Raw genomic sequence first — 19728 nt, 5'->3', positions numbered from 1 at the left:
TTTAAACTTAGGGGATGCCAAAAGCTCTGGGCTGAAGATGAGAAAGTAGCGCCATAATAACTACAAGCAGAGATAAGGCCCTTATTTCCTCCTTAGTATGCTTTTCACTAGGCTGCTCCCCTTGGCTGCCTGACTTTTTTTTTTTTTTTTTTTGCCTGACATTTTTAATGTGTGATCTGTTCATGAAAGTTTTCCAATACCAAAGAGAATGTTCTTGAACTTTGCAAGGTCGTTTCCTTTTAACTGTGGTGTATGTTTTATATTTTCATCTTTGTGTTCACAAGCAGATGAAATGTTGATGAGTTAACGTGTATTCAGAAATACTTGTTCTATTTCATAGAAAGGTGTCTTCAAAACACAAGTTGGCATAGAGCTACAGATAATGGCCTCATATTCTGGCCCAGGGAAACTTTACCTTGTTTTGGTGCAGAAAGCAACTTCAGTACTTCACAATACGTTAGTCTAGGATTTAGGTTACAGGAAATATTTTCAAAACAGTCTGCCTGAATCAACAAACAAACAGGCAAAACCCTTGATGTAGGGTAGCTATATAATCATATAGGGTAGCTATATAATCAATCATCCAAACCAGGACCCTTTCAAGAATGGGAAGGGGGGGCACTATGAATAATTTTGCTGAGACAATAGGGATAACTGGGACTGCCAGGGGAACCAAGTCCAATGGCTCCCTTCTCCTTACCCAGTAAGAAAGTCATTTCAATCACACATCTCTGTGGGCCAGCTACAACCCCAAACAACCTGAATGTGACCAGGACATACTTGCACTTGCCAAGGCCCAGCCTCCTCCGTGAATGTAAACAACGCTGCGTTTCAGCGGCTCTTCTGGCTTTGCAGAGCCTTCAAACACTCTGACTTCCACACCGTCAAAGTCAGTGTCTGTTACTTTCACCTGAGCAGACGACCATGCACTTTTCTTGCCAAAAGAAATGATGATGAAGTTCAGCACGAGCAGATGATGGCTGAGGCCCAAGTAGTGTATCAGGTTACTCTGCAGGATGAGGGGGGAATGAGGGAGAGTGTGTGTCAGCTAAGTTATCACCTGAGCCACACTCGCCAACCCTTCAGTATGCGAATTCTTACAAGCAATTGCCGCTGCCCTTGAGGACTCACTGGCTACTTTTAATACAATAACAAATCATATTTACCTTTCGTTTTCAGAACTTCGAGAGTATTTTCATCTGAAAATATCAGAGTAAATCTCCTTTGATCTTCAGATGGTCTCTGAGAGGGAAATCTGTCATCAGTCTCATTTTATCAAGAAGGTTTAGAAATTAGCTGAACTTGCCCATTTCGCTGGATAAATGGCAGTTCTGCGACTCAAACCTAGGAACTGTGAATTCCAGGATTCAGTCCCTTCCTCCGACCCCTGCCCACCCTAAATCAGCACATCACAGTTCCAATAACATACTAGGAACGGAGGAAGAATACTTTATTTGAATACAAATAGAAGAGAGGAGAGTTTTATATTTACTATAAGTATTTTTAAAGTGTTTTTAAGCTTATATATTGAAGTGTGTCTGGTTGTTTTGAGAGTAAGAGAAAGGAATGAGTGTGTGAGAGGGAAGGAGCAGAGTCAACTGCAGTCCTGGCAGACCAGCTCAGACACAACCAGGAGCTTTCCAGAAATGTACAAAAAACATGCAGCCTGTTGTCTCTTCCCTTCTGAGCCCTGAGGGCATTGAGCTCTGCATTAAGTGTTCACAGGAAGTTATCTGGTTGGAGAGGAGACCCAGGCCATCCACCCAGCAAAGACCCTGTGGAGTGTATTCCCTCTTTCTACTTCTTATACAAGCTCTTCCTATTGAGTACACTTATAAAACTGACCTCCCTGCAAGACCTACTGGCCGGCCATGTTTCAAAGTCAGAGAATTAGAAGCCATCTGGAAGCCCGTGACTAGTTAAGGTAGAGAGGCCCAGAAGTGTCACAGAGTGGTTAGAAACCTTCCCGGCACAGGCGCGTGAACTCAGATACTGTATCGCCTAGTGGCTCTCAAACCTTGAAGGGGAGCAGCTGGAGAGTAACAGTGCCCTTCTGTAGAATATGAAACAGAATGCTGATGATTAGTGAAATATTTAATGCCCTCATAAGATCAAGAAAACAATGTTCCTAATAGAAATGAGAACTGTATGCAGTCTGCAATACACCATAATACAGCTTCCCAGCATGTACATGGGGCACACTGGTAGGCCTTGAAGAGGATACAGATGTGCTGCGACACTGATCCCCTCAGCCCCTGGGCAGCCAAGTTCCTGAGTTGTTTACCCCAGTGTCCCATATAAAATTGTATACATATGCCCTGCTGTGAAGAGTTGGAAAGACTGCATTATAAAACCATTAGCAAGTGTTCATGAAAAACAAGAACAAGAGGCAATTTATCTAACCATGAACAGCTTTTCCAATAATTCTATTAATATTCATTTGCTGGAAATATAAGCAACAGGAAAGCAAATGAATATTAAGAAAATAATTCAATTTCTATATGTACAATTGACCAATTTATTGAAAAAGTTAAAACAACTGTTAACGTTCTCGATACGAAACAAACAAATGTGAGTGTGTGCGCGCACCCTAACCACAAGTTTAAGGGTTTAAGGTCTTTGGCAAATCGGGAAAAAGCAATCATCACTTAAGTTTTGTGGTAACACGTCAGTCTAACTTGGGGAATATGGAGATCTGCCAGGGCATGGCCGAGAATGTATTCACTAAGATTTCTAGAGTTCACACAATAAACCCTTGTCAATTAACAGAGAACACGCAAGATCCATTCCATTTCTCACAGGTCAAGTAGCTTGATAGGCATCAAATGATAAACTATGAACAAAGACATGGCAGGCGTGGCTCTGTTACTTTTTGAACTACATTTTTTGTTTTTAGTTAAATGAAGACTTCATTGAATGTATAAGACAAATCATATGAGTTTCTTCAACTAAAGGAAAGCTGTAAAACAAGTGAGTTGTCTTTACAAGGCAGATTAGAGAAGAGTATTCATTTTCATAGAATCCACCCCGGGTTTCCTTTATGTGTACTGCATGCTCTGAGTGCATGCAGACTTGCCTCAATCTGCCCATACCTTTCCAGAAGCACCTCTGCTGTATTAGCTTATGAGCACTTGCATTAATAGAATTTCTGAACAACTATCTGCATTGTTCACAACATTGACAGGGTGGTGTGGGAGCAGAAGTGCTGATTGGAGAAGGGACAGTTTGTTTATGAAGGAGAAAAAAATAAGCAGATGGGTGTAAGAAAGGCTGGATGGGTGGGAAAAGAAGAATCCAGAAAGGTATTAATATAAAATTGTGCTAAGGTTTGGAATTGTATTGATAAATTAGAGAATGAAAAATCATTATCCTGCAGACAATAATGACTTTGTTTCAAAATTTGAAAATGAAGAGAAACAAGCAGTAATCTGTCATTAACCAATTTATCGTTACTATTATCAATAATAATAGTTATCACTGCCTGAGTGCCTACAGTATGAGGAGAGGTTGTTGAATTCTGGCTACAATTCTGTTATTTTCCTCCTTGTGAAGAAGAGAGAAGAGAAGTTTAGAGACTAAGTAACCAGTATAGAAGCTGGATTCCTGGAACTATGAGAGGGCTGCAGGACATATAGAATTACCCTAGAGATGCTGGTTGAGAACAGTGTGGGCCCAGGAAGCTGCTCTGAGTCCTATCCAGGATAGGATGACATTCATATATGTATGTGCTGTCATGTGGCATGATAAAACTGTGAATGGTATCTAACTTTTTTCCCTAATATCCATTTCCGTTAGCTCCTCTTACTACTCCCCTCCCATCCCTACTGTCCAACAGGTAAAATCAGTAGCCAAGCCTTTATGCAGTTGTTATTTCAGGGAAGGGATATGAGAACAAATAGCAAAGAAACAGAAATGTCCTCCTGCTTTTGATTTTCAAAAGCCTATATCCTTTGGAGAATTAAAAAAGACATTGATTTAGGAGATTACATGATGAGTAAGAAGTCTCCTAGAATAGGAAGTGATTCTCCGAGCTAGGTGGTGGAAGAGGGGAGGAGAAATTATTAGAGATGAAATGAGGAATGAACGGATTGATATCTGAGATCCAATGAAAAAAGAACCTTGGGACACAGCAACCCTCAGATATGTCTATGTAACCTGAGAGCAACAGACATGTACCCCATGCCCAGACAGAACCGTGGAAAAAGGCAAGACTCTAGGGAAGAGTGACCGCAAGGTATGTTTAGGAAGGTGGTGCCTCAAATGGCCTCAGAGAGCCCCCCTCAGGCTCCAGCTTGTGCAGGAGCAGCAGAATGACTCCATGTGTCCAGAAAGGCATAAAAACAGGAAGGCTGCATGAATGTCTTGCAGATGGGTCTGAGACAACTTCTCCGTTATCCGTGGCCCACTACATGTTCTCAAGGGTCTAACAGGAATAGGAGAGAGCACTAATGGACCTGAAGGGCTCTTATAAATAAGAACAAAGGATATCCCAGGGCAACTTGTAGGAACCAAACACCATGGACCAGGTGGAATATGAATGTGGGCTAAGGATGAGTACCCAGATGGCTCCCCCCATGCATTATGCATCAACATCACATGAGACACTTCAAAACCTAAAAGAAAACAGTGATGGGGGAATACCTAAATTCACTGGAATTAAGTTCTACCTAAAGAATGAAGGCTCAAAATATAGATCAAGTTATATTTCTTGCATCCTTGAGTTTGTGAAATGAGATTCAGATCCACCCAAGAAACATTCTCTAGTTAACAAAGTTTCCTGAAACCTATTTAGAAGTAGCTGGAAAACTCCAGTAGCACAAAGAAGCAAGCCAAGTGTTAAGAATTTCACAGGTTGCGAACTGACCCAGTTTTGGCTAGATGAAGTACTCCAGGGCAGTACTAGAGGTCTTAAAACTTGCCCCATAACCATTTCAGGCTCTAGAAGGGAATTCTGCCTGAGGAGGTGGAAGGGATGAAGGGTACTCATTACACTTCAGTAGAACCAGATACAGCAAAATAGGTGGCCACTGGCTCCCTACCCAGGTCTGATGACCAAAGGTCAGAGGACAAGCAAAAATCAAAGGCAGCCAAGCAGAATCTATACTCTGCTTATTAAAATATGTTCGTTGTTAGTTTATAAATGGGGTTGTTCTCTGCTAATTCATTCACCATACAAATTAGAAAATCTATTCAACCGGCAGGGAAACTTAAGGGGGAGAAAAAGACCATCTTCTGGAGCTGAGGGAAACAGAGGAGAGCCAAGACTTGTAAATGAATAGCTGACGTTAGTTAAGCAATACAAGCTTAGTAAGAGAAGCCTAGATAAAGGGTTGCACAAGCCCAGAGAAGGAAGGAATTACTTGTGTCTCTTCGTTCTGGGATGAAATCCGATACGGCATCTATTCTGAATCGTGCCTTAATAGAAGACGAAGTGCGAGTAGCAAGGAAAAGGATAGGAATCCAAGATGCCAAAGTGTCGGGCAAGTGTTATAATTCAAATGCCTATGGGAAGAAAAGCTAAGTAAGGCAAGTGTAGGCAGGGGGAGCCGGCAATAAAAGGCTCAGTCTAGGAGGCAGGTAGGAAGCCAAAGTCAGCAGCACAGACTGCAGACTGAATACCTGGTTAAAAGCCCAGCTCCCCCGCTTTCCAGCAGTGGGGTCTTGGGCACGTTCTTCACCCTCTCTGCGCCTCAATTTCTCATCTGTAAAACAGAAATGACATGCTAACTGGTTCAAAATACTGTTGTGAAGCTTAAAAAAGTAAAAACCCCTAGAACAGTGCCTGGCACATACCAAGCCTTCTATGAGTTGGTTATCGTTACTGTCACACCTCTGATCTGGAAGATCACTGCATGAAGAAATGTGAGCCCAGGGACAGAGAGCTCAATGTTTCCAGGGAAGCTGAGACGATCATTTTCTCCCATTGTGTACATTTGTTACTAGGACCCCAATGATCACCAAGTTCTGAAATTACTACAGGTGAAAAAGATGTCAAATATTTCTTTCTAAAAAGTTCATCTGTGTGCTCATGTCAAAGTGGGAGGGAGAGGTGGGGAAAAGCCATAGTACTCTGATATTCCATACACATCAACAACTTAGCATGTGGTCAAATTTCAACATGAACCAACCACATTAAATAATTAGAGCATCTATTATAACTCACTACCTGCTTCGTTTCTCACATTCAAAGTTTTGTATTCCATGCCAGTGGTTTCCCAACTTTTCCAGTGATGGCCATTTCATTCTGTCAAGCAGCTTTTAAATTCTCCCCTCCAGATTCTGCTCTATTCCTGCCTATTACAGGAAAACAATTTCATAGAACACTTACCTGTATGAAAATTTATGGTCACATTTTTTTAAACATTGTAAAGTTTGAGTATACTTTAAAATGCAGATTTATTTTTTTTCTATTGGTGCACAAATTATATGACCTTCACTTAAGACCACTGTACAGATCACCTGTGATTCACTAATGCAGCGCTTTTGTTCTACAAACAACCTCAATGTTTGCGCCAAGGAACTATCAAAAGTCAAGTAACTATAATTCAACAAGTGTTAATTAGGCACCTACTGTATGTAAAGATTCTGCTACATGTTACAAGGATACAAAGATGGGTGAAAGATGGACTGAGAACTTAAGTAGCTAAGAATTTAAATCTTGCCTGACTCCCGCAAATTTCCATCTGTCCTTAAGTTTTCACAGTTCTCTAAACTTTCTCTAAGACTTTAACTTTTAAGGGAAATCCTCTAGTTTGAAAGCATTGATTCAGATGAAATTTTTTTTAGGTTACAGACCAAACAAAACTTGCCTGCAGGCCAAATCTGGACTAAGGGCCACAAGCTGCAACTTCTGATATAGAGGATGATCCAGTCTTACTGCAGGTGCAGCTGGAAAGGTGGTGGCAGATGAAATGCTCTTAGTTGTTAATGGTTAAACAACAAAGATTTTGGACATTCTTTTTAACTTTTTATTTTATATTGGAGTATAGTTGATTAACAATGTTGTGTTAGTTTCAGATGTACAACAAAGTGATTCAGTTATACATATAAATGTATTTATTCTTTTTCAAATTCTTTTTTCAGTTAGGTTGTTACAGAATACTGAGCAGAATTCCCTGTGCTATACAGTGGACACTCTTTAATGAGACTATACTTTGGGAAAAATTATACAGCTGAGGTGTACACAGTAGATTGGTGGGAGAAGAGACTAGAGGGCAACAGCTGTAATAGTTTGGCAATTGTCCACAGGAGAGAAATGAAGGTCTGCCCCAGGAGAATATAGAGGAGGGAATATATTCAAGAGAGATCACTGAGACGGAGTTGATAGGCCTTGGTAACTGCTCACATAGTAGTATATGGGATCAGGTTGGTAGGACACAGAGAAAGGATTGAAAGATCCTGGAGGGTCCTCACTTGGAGTATGAGAAACAGAGAAAACAGGCAGAACAGTCAGGGAAAGTAAGAAAAGTTCCATTTTAAAATTATTCCATTTAAAGCCAATGGGACATCTAGGTAGATAGGTCCAAAAGACAGATAGCAAATGCAGGGTCAGAGATTCAAGGAGGTCAGGCCTGGAGGAAGAGCTCAGAGGTAACTGTTAACAACTCAGACAGTAGTAAGACTCAGGAGATTTAGTGAAGAGACAGAACACAGTGACAAAGAAATAGACCAGGGAGGAAAACATTCTTTGACAGGCTGAAAAGAAGAATCTAGAGGGAGAAATCCAGAGATTGGCAAGAGGAAAACTGAGAGTGAATCAGAAAGTAAAAGTCAAATTTGGAAGAATTTTTTAAAAAGACTGATTATTTGGCAATTTGAGGGAGCTAAGGACTAAAAAAATGGCCATTAACATAATTAGGAAGTCATCACTACTAGCCAGGAGAAGTTTTAGGCACATTGCGGAGGCATAATCTAATTATTTCAACAGCCTCGTCATTGCTAGCTCTGCATTCCGACTATTGCTCCCTTAAAGATTTAATGGCTGTACCAACCTTTTGGCTTTGTCAAGATCTTCTCATGCCTCCCATTCCAACCTGCAGAGAATTCCTGTGTTCATGGTTGCTTAAGACAAGTGGTAAAAGTGTCAGTCCAGGCTAAGTGATACTCAGAAATTACAGCACCATATCAGTCTTCCTCACTCATGTGCAAAACTGGTCTAATTTCCAAGCTTTGTTAGGCAAATCTAGAAAACTGGTTAGGAGCAAAGACTAGGAAGCTTGACTGCCTAGGTTTGAATCTTATTTCTACTACATACTGGTTGTATGTCTTAGTTAATGTTCCTATGCCTTAATTTCCTCATCTATCAAATGGGAATACATTTTGTTGTGAAGCTGAAACTAACATACCATTGTAAAGCAAGTATACTCCAATAAAGATGTTAAAATGAAAAAAAAAATGGGAATAAAAAATAAAATGGGAATAATAGTACTTAACTCACAGAGTTTTTCTGAAGATTAAATGAGTTAACATGTAGAAAGCACTTAGAACAGTGCCTGCCACATAGCAAACACTACGTAACTATTAATTATGATGATTACCAACTCATAATTAATATTGTGAAAGTGTTACTTAGTTTTTATCCCACAGAACAAACTTGACAATATTTAGGTCTAACTTACTGTTAATTAAGACTAACTAGAGTATTTAGAGAATGTTTGCTTAATTTATTAAAATTTACAAATTAAATGTTTAGAACAACTTGACTTGCTTTTGGCTATCAGTAACTTTTATGTGAACTTGTAATTTATGGTTAACTTGTAAGATCCCAGCATATCTTCTAATGAATTTGAGATATTATAAAGTTCTCCAAAAACTCTAAGTGATTTTTTTAATTCTCTTTGTAATAAATATATATCATATAGAACTTGTAGAAGGAGAAACACTGTTAGCATCAAAACCTTGAAGAAATTGCAAGTGACCTGGAAAGAAAAATTAGATTTATAGGCTCATTTCAGAGATGGAAGGGGTAAGAGGGGGTTTGTAAAGGGTTGACCAAGAAGCTACTGGAATGGCCATCCTTCAGAGAAAGAGACCCAGAGGAGAGATTGAGTGCCCAGCCCAGGGAAAAAAGGCAAAAAAGGCATAACTATCCTACAAATGTGAAAGACACGAAGTTGTGACACAGACAAGTTCTTACATGGGCTGATTCCAATCCAACCTCACTTTTGGAGGTCGAATAGAGCTAATCACACATTTCTTCTAATGTTACACAATTCAGCCAGCTGGCCAATGCTCCACCTCTGAGAGAATTGATAAGAGATTGAATGGATTCCTCACCACTGGAGGGAAGCTGCCTGGGAAGCTGGAAAGGTAATGCAAGGTAACAGAATCAGGTCCTAGCCCTGCCTCTTAGCAACTTTGTGGTTTATGCAAAGTTATTATGTCATTCCGAGCCTCAGTTTTTTCCCGTGTGTTAACAAAATCAAACCTCATCCCCTTTCATTTGGTTATTGTGCGAATGTAATTAAAACATCTGGCACATAGCAGGCATTGGTGTATCTTATTTTACTCCTTTAAGCCAGTGGTTCTCAAAGCTGGAAGCATATTAGAATCACCTGGAAACTTTTAAAAATTACCAATGCCTGAGTCCCATTCCACACCTATTATATAATGATGTCTGGGAATGTGACCTAAGGCATAGGTATTGTTTTCAGCTCTCTAGGTAAATTCCTAGAGGAATTCCTTGCATACCTAGCAAAGTTGAGAATCACTATGTAAATCAACAAATTCATTCGACCAACATTTAAGTACCTATTTGGTCATGACTGTTCTACGCATTGGGGGTACAAGGATGAACAAAGCACAATGGCCTATTTTTGAGGAACATATAAATGTGGGAACATCCTAGACATAATAGATGATTATGATATGATGTAGAAACTTAAAAAGTAGAGATATGTACCTTAAAGTACAAAGGTATGTATCAGTATAACCAGCTTAGGAGAGGACAGAGTCGGCCTCATCTGGTTGCCTGGAGATAGTAGCAGCTGACTGAAATGAGTTTAATGAGTGATCAGTAGGCTGGTGAAGGAGAGGAGGGTGGGGAAAGGCACACAGATGTCTGTGGTTGTGGGACATGTGGGCTACACTTCAGTCTTCTGCCCGTCAATCTTTGCTTTGCAAGTGTTCAGCATCACCCTCCTCCAGTAAGGATAAGAAGGCATCAAAGTCCTCTTTCCTAGTCCCACCCAGATTACAAGGATAAAAACACCCCTTTATTTGCTGGGGGTTGGATCTCTAACTCAACTCTGATGAAAGGATGGGGCTCTGCTGGCAGGCTTTAGGCCACATGGTAAATTGCACCAAAGAGGGAAAGTCAATTTGCTCAGGGAAAGGAGGAATCCTAAAGTTGAATAAAATAAAAATGAAACCTTAGGGAACACCATCCTTTAGAGGGATAGCAGGCAGGAGAGAAGAATCGATCATTAAAAGATCCCTCCTCCACCCCCAAAAGAGGAGGAAGTAATTATCATCATGGCAAGAAAAAACAAAGATTGGAGAAGTTCAGCAGGGCAGAGAGTTTCAAGAAAGAGCAAGCTGTTAAATGCCAGCAGAGGGACATCCCTGGTGGCACAGTGGTTAAGAATCCACCTGCCAATGCAGGGGACATGGGTTCAAGCCTTGGTCCAGGAAGATCCCACATGCCGCAGAGCAACAAAGCCCGTGCACCACAATTACTGAGCCTGAACTCTAGAGCCTGCTGACCGCAACTACTGAGCCTGCGTGCTGCAACTACTAAAGCCCATGCACCTAGAGGCCGTGCTCTGTAACAAGAGAAGCCCCCGCAATGAGAAGCCCACACACCAAAACAAAGAGTAGCCCACCCCGCTCGCCGCAACTAGAGAAAGCCCGTGCACAGCAACGAAGACCCAATGCAGCCAAAATAAATAAATTAATAAATTTATTTTTTTTAAATGCCATGGGCTCCCATTGCGGAGCACAGGCTCTGGACGCGCAGGCTCAGTGGCCATGGCTCACGGGCCCAGCCGCTCCGCGGCATGCAGGATCCTCCCGGACTGGGGCACGAACCCGCGTCCCCTGCATCGGCAGGCGGACTCTCAACCACTGCGCCACCAGGGAAGCCCAACTTGCTCTTTCTTGAAGCTCTCTTCCTCCTGAACTTCTGTAGTCTCTTGCCATGCTAATAATTAATTCCTCCTTTTTTTCTTTTGGGTTTTTAATTGATTGTTTCTTCCTTTCCTGTCCCTTGGCCCTGTAAATGATGGTTTTCCCCAAGGTTCCATTTTTTATTTTATTCAGCTACATAATTCCTGCTTTCCCTGAGCAGACCAATGTGCCACCATGCCATAATGCGTGGCAAATAGGAAGTGCTTACTAGCAGCCTGATAAATTAAATGGCTATGAGCTCTCTCCATAGGCTGATGACTTCCACATCTCCCATCCATGATCTGTCTTTCTTAAGCTCTGGGTTCACTTTTCCAACCATCTCCAGGATTATAGCCTATATGGTCTTCAAGATGAACATGTTCTACACTTGCTTCTCCACTCCTGACTCAGCAACTCACTCCATTAAATTCTCAATTAATGAGCTGACCGTAAATCTAGCTTCCAAGCTAGAAATCTTAATATTTTCTTCAGCTCCTTCCTTCTCTCACATGATATCTAATCAATCATCAATTCATGTCAACCCTACCTGCCAACATTTTCTGAATCTAGTTCTACCCTAAGACTCTACCCCAACTCCCATAGCTGCCTTGATTAGATGCTCATTATTTCCATCATTTGCCTACTAACTTGAATTCTAGATAGCACTTTCTTTCTCTATAACCTGCTCCATACTGCTGTCAGAGTTCTTATCCTAAAAGACTGATCACAATACCTGGCTGCTTAAAAACTTTCACTGACTTCCATTTTCCTACAGAAAAAAAAAAAATCTGAACTTCACATTGCAGTCTGGTCCCTCTCTACATTTCAGCTCTATTTCTCACTACCCCACCCCTTGTGCTTTCTAGTTCTCTAGAGTCAAACGTACCCAGGCATAACTTGCATAATTCAATTTTTTTCAGTACCTGCTATTCTCTTTGGCAATACCCTTCAGTTCTGTGCTGGAGCCAGCTCTTGCCATGTCACGAAAACCAACCATTAAATGTACAAGTCAGTTGACATCAGGTCAGTAGCTTGAAAGTGACCATGGGGGTAGGGTGGGTATTTATATCATGGAAATCAGCAATAGCTCCAAATCAGCGTTTCCCCACGCCGCACCCCCAGAGAGCACTCCACTGCCTCTACTGCATCCTTCCCCATCCCCAACTCATCCAGAGCATAGCATAGCATTTTAGGGTGTGGATGATAAAGGCAGTCAGCCAAGGCTCAATCCTGGCTCTGATACTTGCTAGTTGGGTAGTTCTGGGCAAGTCACAAACTTCTCTATGCCTCAGTTTCTTCATCTGTAAAACTGGGGTGATCATAATACCTATATTTTATAGTGATTTGTAAAGGAGACCTGGCATAGAACTTAGTACGTAAGTTCTCATAATGTTACCTCTTTTTATTTGCTTATGTCAGGGCTTCGTAGCACTTCAGTCTGTCCTGTAATGAAGTCCTGCTACCTTAGTTCAGCTCTGGTAACTCACAAAGTAAGTCTCACAGTAGCTTGGAGCCAGGCTGAATCATCAGCTGCATGTTCCTAAACTGAGAGCTATATAAGGACTTCTGGGTAGCAGAGCCCTTTAAGTGACGTAAACCCCATCTTCAAGGCTTCCTCAGAAGAAAAGGTTGTGAAGAATCACTTTTCATTATCCTGCCTTGAGATTCTTTGAGCAAGGGCAGAAAGGCTTAACAAAATATGATAGAGAGACAAGAGCACAGAATTTGGACAGAGCCCAAGGCCAAGTCCTGGCTCCATCATTTATTAGCTACGTGACCTGGGCAAGCTTCCCCAGTTGTCTGGGCCCAAGTTTCCCAGATAAAGGAGTAAAAAAGAGTGCACGTGAAGAGTAAATCCACGTTATCTATTGTTGTCCCCTCTCTCCAGAGGCCCAGAATTGGCAGGATTCTTGCTCAGCCCTTTGGTAGATCCCCATCCAGTTAAGGACCCTTCTTATAGTTGACCTTTCTCCCTTATTTCCTTTAGTCAGCATTATTTTTATAAAGTAAACCTTTTGGCTCACACTCTGAGAATAGTCAGGGACCAAAAGAGTTCTGTGCAGGGCACTCTCTCCATAGAGCAAAGCACTGGAGGGAATTATGAAGCCAACCTGTGAAGCACAAATATGATTATGTAACAGTAGGGTTCTCTGACGAGATTGCTCTATTACAATTTCATACTTGTTTAGTCCTCTATGGAAGATTTTATTATAAGTTACAAAGCAAACCTGAGGAGAACCTCACCACCACTCACTAATAAGGTAATCTAGAAGAGAGAAAGGCAAGAGCTCTCAAAGGGATCTGACACCCTAACGCCTTCACCCTAAAGCCTTCAGTGTGTTCTCTCACTGCAATTCAACCTGGGGGAACACAAAAAGGAGAAGCTTGTCCCTTTGCAGTCCCTAAACTTTTTTGTTTATTTTTTTACTATCACACAGACGATGGTTTCTGTATTGCCAATGTACTTGCTTAGCTCCAAAAGCCTCCTATGTTCAAGGGGGATAAGAGCTCACATGTACTGACATTTGCTCTCTGCCAGTCACTGTTCTTAGTCTGGAGCCTCAGACCAAGAGTGCTCCAGTGAATCACCCAACGTCACATAGGCATAAAGTGGTGGGCTGGATTTGAACCCCCTCTGGCTCCAGAACCTTCAGCCATCATCCTCTATAGCCATTCACTAGTCAATTGATTCTCAAACCTACTTCAGAAAACTGGAAGATTTTTACGTCTGGAATGACCCTTTAGTCTCCCATATTACACAAAGGGAAACTGAGGCCCAGAAGGGCACATGACTCTCCCAGGAACAGCAGCTTAGCCTTGACCACTCTGGGCTGAGAAGGCACTCCCCTCTGCCCCTGTCCTCCAGCTCTTCCTCACCAGCACATTTCTCTCTCAAGCCTTCTCTGCTAACACTTGTCTCAGTCTTGTTCCTATCTTACTCCCCTTTACCTTCCATAGACACGCACATGACAGCTGATGAAAAAAATTAGAGTTCTTTTGTACTCACATCTCTGTTACCTACAATAGCAATAACTAGATTGTGAGCTCCTTGGGGCAAGGTCTGAGGCTTGGAGATCAAAGTTTTCTCCAGTGTCCCATGTACATGGTCATAAACAAATGTCCTTCATGAGGCTACTCAAGCTGCAAAAAGCCTCCACTGTCAGGACAAGCAGCATTTGTCTTCATCTGAGTGTTCCAAATAGCAGCTGAATCAAGGCAGCACAAAAGAATTAAACTTCTAAACAAAACCTCCTAAACTCCCTTCTGCTTTCGGCAGTTCAGAGCTTGCCCACTCATGCCCTCTGCCTGACTTCACAAGTGTGTTACACAGGATACTCCAGGAGTTGAGTTAATCTTCTGCTCTATGTAAAGTGGAGAAAGCAGCAAATTAGATGTCTCTTTGAAAAAATGTTTATTAAATGGTATATAAACCCAAAAGATAAAAGGCAAGTGATTTTTATAGATATCTACTCATGTCTGAAGAGACACATTCAGATGATAATTATAATAAATTAAGACCCCTTTGGCACATTCAGAATGTGATTATAATAAATTAATACATACTCTATAAAATACATAATAAATTACAATATTTATAATAATTACTCTTTTGTATAATGCTTTACAGTTTATGACCATTTGAGCTTTCACTTGTTTGAATTTCACAAGGACCTGTGAAATAGGAAGAACAGGTATTACACTCATTTTTTGCTCATTTGAGGCTTAGAGAAGTTAAATGCCTTGCCCAGGATCGTAAAGCTCCAAGTTACAAAGTGAGTACGGGTACCCAAAAGCCCAACTGGCTGCCCCATCACTCTGAATGTTATTACTCGGAGCTCAGAAGAAAATCAACAATCAAACTACTGTTTAAAGCTGAGTTTCTCCCATCACACAGGTTTTGAACACTTAGGAGTAAAAAGTGTAAAATCAGGGTAGAGAGGGGAAGAAGGTCATGAAATGTATCCCAAACTCTACCCTACCAGCTACATACTCTCTTTGCCAGGAGATCTGCTGAGCTGGCTAGCAGGACCAGTTTGCCAATGTAAACAGTGACTAAGAAAATTGGCATCAGTGCAAAAGCCAGTGTTGACAGCAATTAGAATTTCTACAGCCAGCAGTGTCAAGTTAATACAGCTCAGTCACTCCTTGGCCTGAGGCATTAGGAGACAGGCTGGACCGCCAGGCTCAAGAAGGAAAGCAGAAGGCAGGGCTGTTGGGATAGAATCTGGAGTCCCCAATGATGGAGGTTTAACTTTTACCCCAGGAGAGGCTTCTCGATTTAACAGATTCAGGAAATTGAAACAATTTACTCCTCACAAACATTTAATCATGATCCACAACAATCTAATGTGTTTAATGTATAACATATTAAGTCTAAGTCAAAATATCTGTATAACAGATGAGATAACTCTATAGTGGTCCCTTGTTACCAGTGGGGGATTGATTCCAGCACCACCACCCCCAGCATATACAAAAATCCGTGGATGCTCAAGCCCCTTATATAAAGTGGCGTAATGCAGTAGGCTCTCTACATCCAGGGCTTGAAGCATAGAATATCCATCCAGGTGAGGAACGGTGGAAACCGAGGACTGACTGTATTGCTGTCCTAAGGTGAACTTATAGGTTAGATATACCATCATAAGGAAAATAGTCCATATCTATGATATGACTTTGAATCATCTCTCTTCATGGTACTTTTTAAGAACATCTATTCTTCCTCTCCATGCACCCCTCCCTTTCAATCCTAGGGAAGCAAAAGTCTGGTTCCACTAAAAGATATAAATCCCAAATGAAGACACTAAAGGAGTTTGGCAAAACAATAGGTTAGTAAGTTATTCGGTTTAAAAATTCACCTGTTTTTAAGAGAAGGTCATTGAGAACTAGTTCTTTTGTCTCTTATTTCTATTATCACCATTACACAATCAGGCAAGTTGTCCAGTCCAAGATTATTCAAAGGGTGTTCTTCAGACTGGCAGCATCTGAGTACAAATTCTTGTGCCCTACCTCTGCCTACTGAATTAGAATGTCTGGGAGTGGGAGCCAGGAATCTCTCCAGGTGGTTCTTTTGCACATTAGAGTTGAGAAACACTGGCCTATACTCTTCAAAGTGTGAGACAGTCTCTCATTAGGCAGTTTTTGTTGTGACTGATTTTCTTTGCAACAGCAATGGGTCAAAGTCCTGGGACAATGCTGCTAAGGGCGGGGCTTGCGATGACAAGCCACAGTGGAACGTCTGAAGGACCACACTGGCTTCCTTCAGGCTTGAATGATCCCTCCTCTGAACTCCCCCTTATCCTTCAAGACACCTCCTCTGTAAAGGACCCCCTGACTGTACCCTCCTCGGCACAGAAATGATCTCTCTGTGTTCTGTGTGTCACAGTCTGTGTGTCAAGATGTGGCTTGAACGTATCTCCATTGCTGCACCTCTCCTTTCTCAGTGTGAGGGTTGGTTTGTGTCCTGCTCTCCCATCAACTCTTTGAGAGTAGGAACCCATTTGAAGAAATCTGCATATCCAAGCAGCTGGTGCTCAGAGATGAATGGATACAGAGGGGGAGTTAGATGTGCCTCAAAGCTGCCGGACAGGGGAGGCTTCTACTCCCCAGCCTCCTTTTGTACAGGAGCTCCGGTCACAGGCCTGCCCCCTCCCACCTCCTCCAGCCCCTCCCAGGCATGGCCCAGTTTCTCTCCCTGCAGCTGGGCCCTCACAAATGCCACCCCTCCCCTTTGCCACTTCTCTAACACCCCTGACTCAGGGAACAAAGGACCCCCAGAGCCGAGCCAGACGGTGGAAGAGGCGGTGGCACAACAGCCGGAGCACAGTGGGGACTCAGGGTGCACTGGTCACCTGCAAGAGGAGCCCCAGGCCCCGGAGGAGAACGTACCAGGCCTAAAAACGGCTTCCGTGAGAGCTTGATGCGCTCTGTGAACAGCCCAGTCCTTGCCCTCCAAAAGTTGCAGAAGCAACAAGATCAGATAGAAGCCATATTTGAAGGAATTTCAGTCCCTGGGAAACAAGTACAATGACATCTCTAAGGTCTCATTTGCCAAGATCCACGAGCCCACAGGCGAAATGGAGGGACAGGGATGAACCCCTAAAGGGGTCAAAGAGGTGGGAGGAGGAAGATGAAGAAGATGATAACGAGGTGTATTTAATGGTCAGGATCCCCACTCTGAAGTGTCTGATGACCCAGAGAAGTAAGAAAGGGCAGAGCTTGAAGAGGAGAAAGAAAACTAAGGGGAAAAAAAAAACAAACAAACACTAAAGCATTTTAAGTATTGGTGAACTTAAGAAACGCCCAGGTTTTTCATTAAAATACGTGAACCCAGTCAGACATTCCTAAAATACATGAAATGGAAGCAGTCAGATCCTGGCCAGCCCCTTAGTTTTAAATTTGACTTTCATTTGAACACAATAAATATATCCAAAGCTGTGGGAGAGAATTTACTCTTGAGATGACCTTTTCGTGATCTCTTCTGGGAGGACTGGAAATTGAGGCTTATAAAGGTTGTCAAGTAGGTACAAGGTAAAGATTTTCATTTTGAAACCCATTCATCATAACAGCATGCTACCCGTGGAACACCAAGCCAAAACTGAACATGTTTTTGATGCTTAATTCTTCACCGCCTGCAGCCCTGAAATTTCCTAGTGCAGAAAAAGCAGAACCCAAGAAAAATGTTGTCTTTTGTAACCCAGAGATCATCAGCTTTACACTTCAGAAGAGAGTGATGGATTCGAAGAAGGTTGTGTTGGATGGAGATCAAGACATTATTGTTAACGAGTCCAGGGAAACCACCAATCCAAGTGTGTGGCCACGCCCCCAGCTCAGAAGCAGAAAAGATTTAAGTTTGCTTGCATTAGCTGCACCTTCATTATTTTGCTGTGTAGATACTGAATGGTAAATAATAAAACGTTACTGTTCAAGGATAGACACAGCAGCTAAGAATTCTCAGGAAGAGTGCATTTAACTTAAAGACTCAGCTTCTGGGCTTCCCTGGTGGCGCAGCGGCTGAGAGTCCGCCTGCCGATGCCCCGGTTCGGGAAGATCCCACATGCCGCGGAGCGGCTGCGCCCGTGAGCCATGGCCGCTGAGCCTGCGCGTCCGGAGCCTGTGCTCCGCTACGGGAGAGGCCACAGCAGTGAGAGGCCCACGTACCGCAAAAAAAAAAAAAAAAAAAGACTCAGCTTCTTTGTGGGTTTTGAATTGCGAGTGACTCAGAAATTTATTTTAAATAAACATAAGGTTATTTACCACTGTGGTATTAATAAAACCTAGTATTGTCAAACATGTTCTTCCTGTCTTACTGAGTATTGGATAAATAAGGTGACTAAGCATATTTTCTTTCCGTCAATGCTTCCCTGAAAGTTGCCACTTTATCATTCTTTTATAACACAAAATGAATAGAATCATTAAATAAAAATGAATTAGGGAGTGAATGTTTGCATAGGCAACAGTTCTTTGAAGCTAGATACCTGTCAACACAGGTTGTAAGGATAATAACAATGCATTTGTGCACTGCTTCATCTCTAGTACATTGCGTGGCATTCAGTACACGTGCAACAAACACTTGTGGAACAAATGGGTGTCCATAACCACACTTAGAAGTATGTGTTTAATGCTTGAAAAAGAAATACAGTGGTACTTCTCATATACCTAAACTATTTACCAAGATATACATTATCATGTCTCATAATTATGAAATTACTAAAACTAAATTTACCTTAGCAAATACCCAAGAAAATCAAATGTAGAAAACGTCACAAGACTACAAACAATGAAAATTGGCAATGGCTCACTAAACTGTCATTATCCAGAAACTCTACTAACAGAAAAAACATATTGGGTTGGCCAAAAAGTTCGTTCGGGGTTTTCCGTAACTTACGGAAAACCCCGAACGAACTTTTTGGCCAACTCAATAAATCAGGGTGAAAGTTAATCAAGTAAATCAATTCTTCAGCAGAGTTAATGACAACTCATCTAGTTCAAATGTCTGGTGGGTTTAGCTGGGAAATTAAACCACATTAACATTAAAAAGCCAACTGAACAGATACCATCTAGTCTATGTGCAATGCTGCAGAGAAGTGCCAGGACTTGGAACACACTGTTTCACAGAGTACCATTAAAGATTCATCCCTGTGGAACTTGTAAAGGGCCTCTGTTGACCTAATTCTCTCTAATCTAGGTCTCTGCTCTCATTTACTCATACATCTTTCTCGCCAAATCCCTTTCTGAAGGACTCAATCCTTACTAACTTAAACTAGATGCCAATAAAGTCATATAATTTTAACATATTAAGGGCCTATGCATATAGACTGTCTTCTTTGAAAACTGAGGAAACTGATGCACAGAGAGGTGGGGTGACAAGTTCCAAATCATCCAGTTACTGACGTGTTTGGACCACAACTCAGGTCAACAGAGTCCTAGTCCCAGGTTCTTTGACTACATCTCTACGGAAAAAAGTTTCAATTTACCTCAAAGTTTCTGAGACCCTAACCTTTTTTTTTGCTTCCCCTTCTTAGCAAAATTGCTTAACTCTACACTTATTTTTGTTGTTTTAATTCCACCCTCCCACTTTACCATTCCATCTGCCTCCCAGAACTACAGCTAGAGCATCCCTGTTTC

At 41.8% G+C, this 19728-nt stretch overlaps 1 protein-coding gene across 1 annotated transcript in view; it reads right to left on the bottom strand.

The window, feature by feature from the left end:
* Positions 1-19728, bottom strand: part of NCEH1 (neutral cholesterol ester hydrolase 1) — a 62470-nt gene that overhangs the window by 18376 nt on the left and 24366 nt on the right. Inside the window, exon 2 of the mRNA XM_027111711.1 lies at positions 781-1009. Within this exon, the coding sequence (XP_026967512.1) occupies positions 781-1009 (229 nt within the window). The remainder of the gene's footprint in view (positions 1-780; positions 1010-19728) is intronic.

Source organism: Aethalodelphis obliquidens, unplaced genomic scaffold (assembly GCF_003676395.1).
Source record: "Aethalodelphis obliquidens isolate GAN/ISIS:26980383/991018 unplaced genomic scaffold, ASM367639v1 scaffold1, whole genome shotgun sequence".
In the NCBI taxonomy this organism is placed as follows: Eukaryota; Metazoa; Chordata; class Mammalia; order Artiodactyla; family Delphinidae; genus Aethalodelphis; species Aethalodelphis obliquidens.
This window is presented reverse-complemented; position numbering and strand designations above follow the sequence as displayed.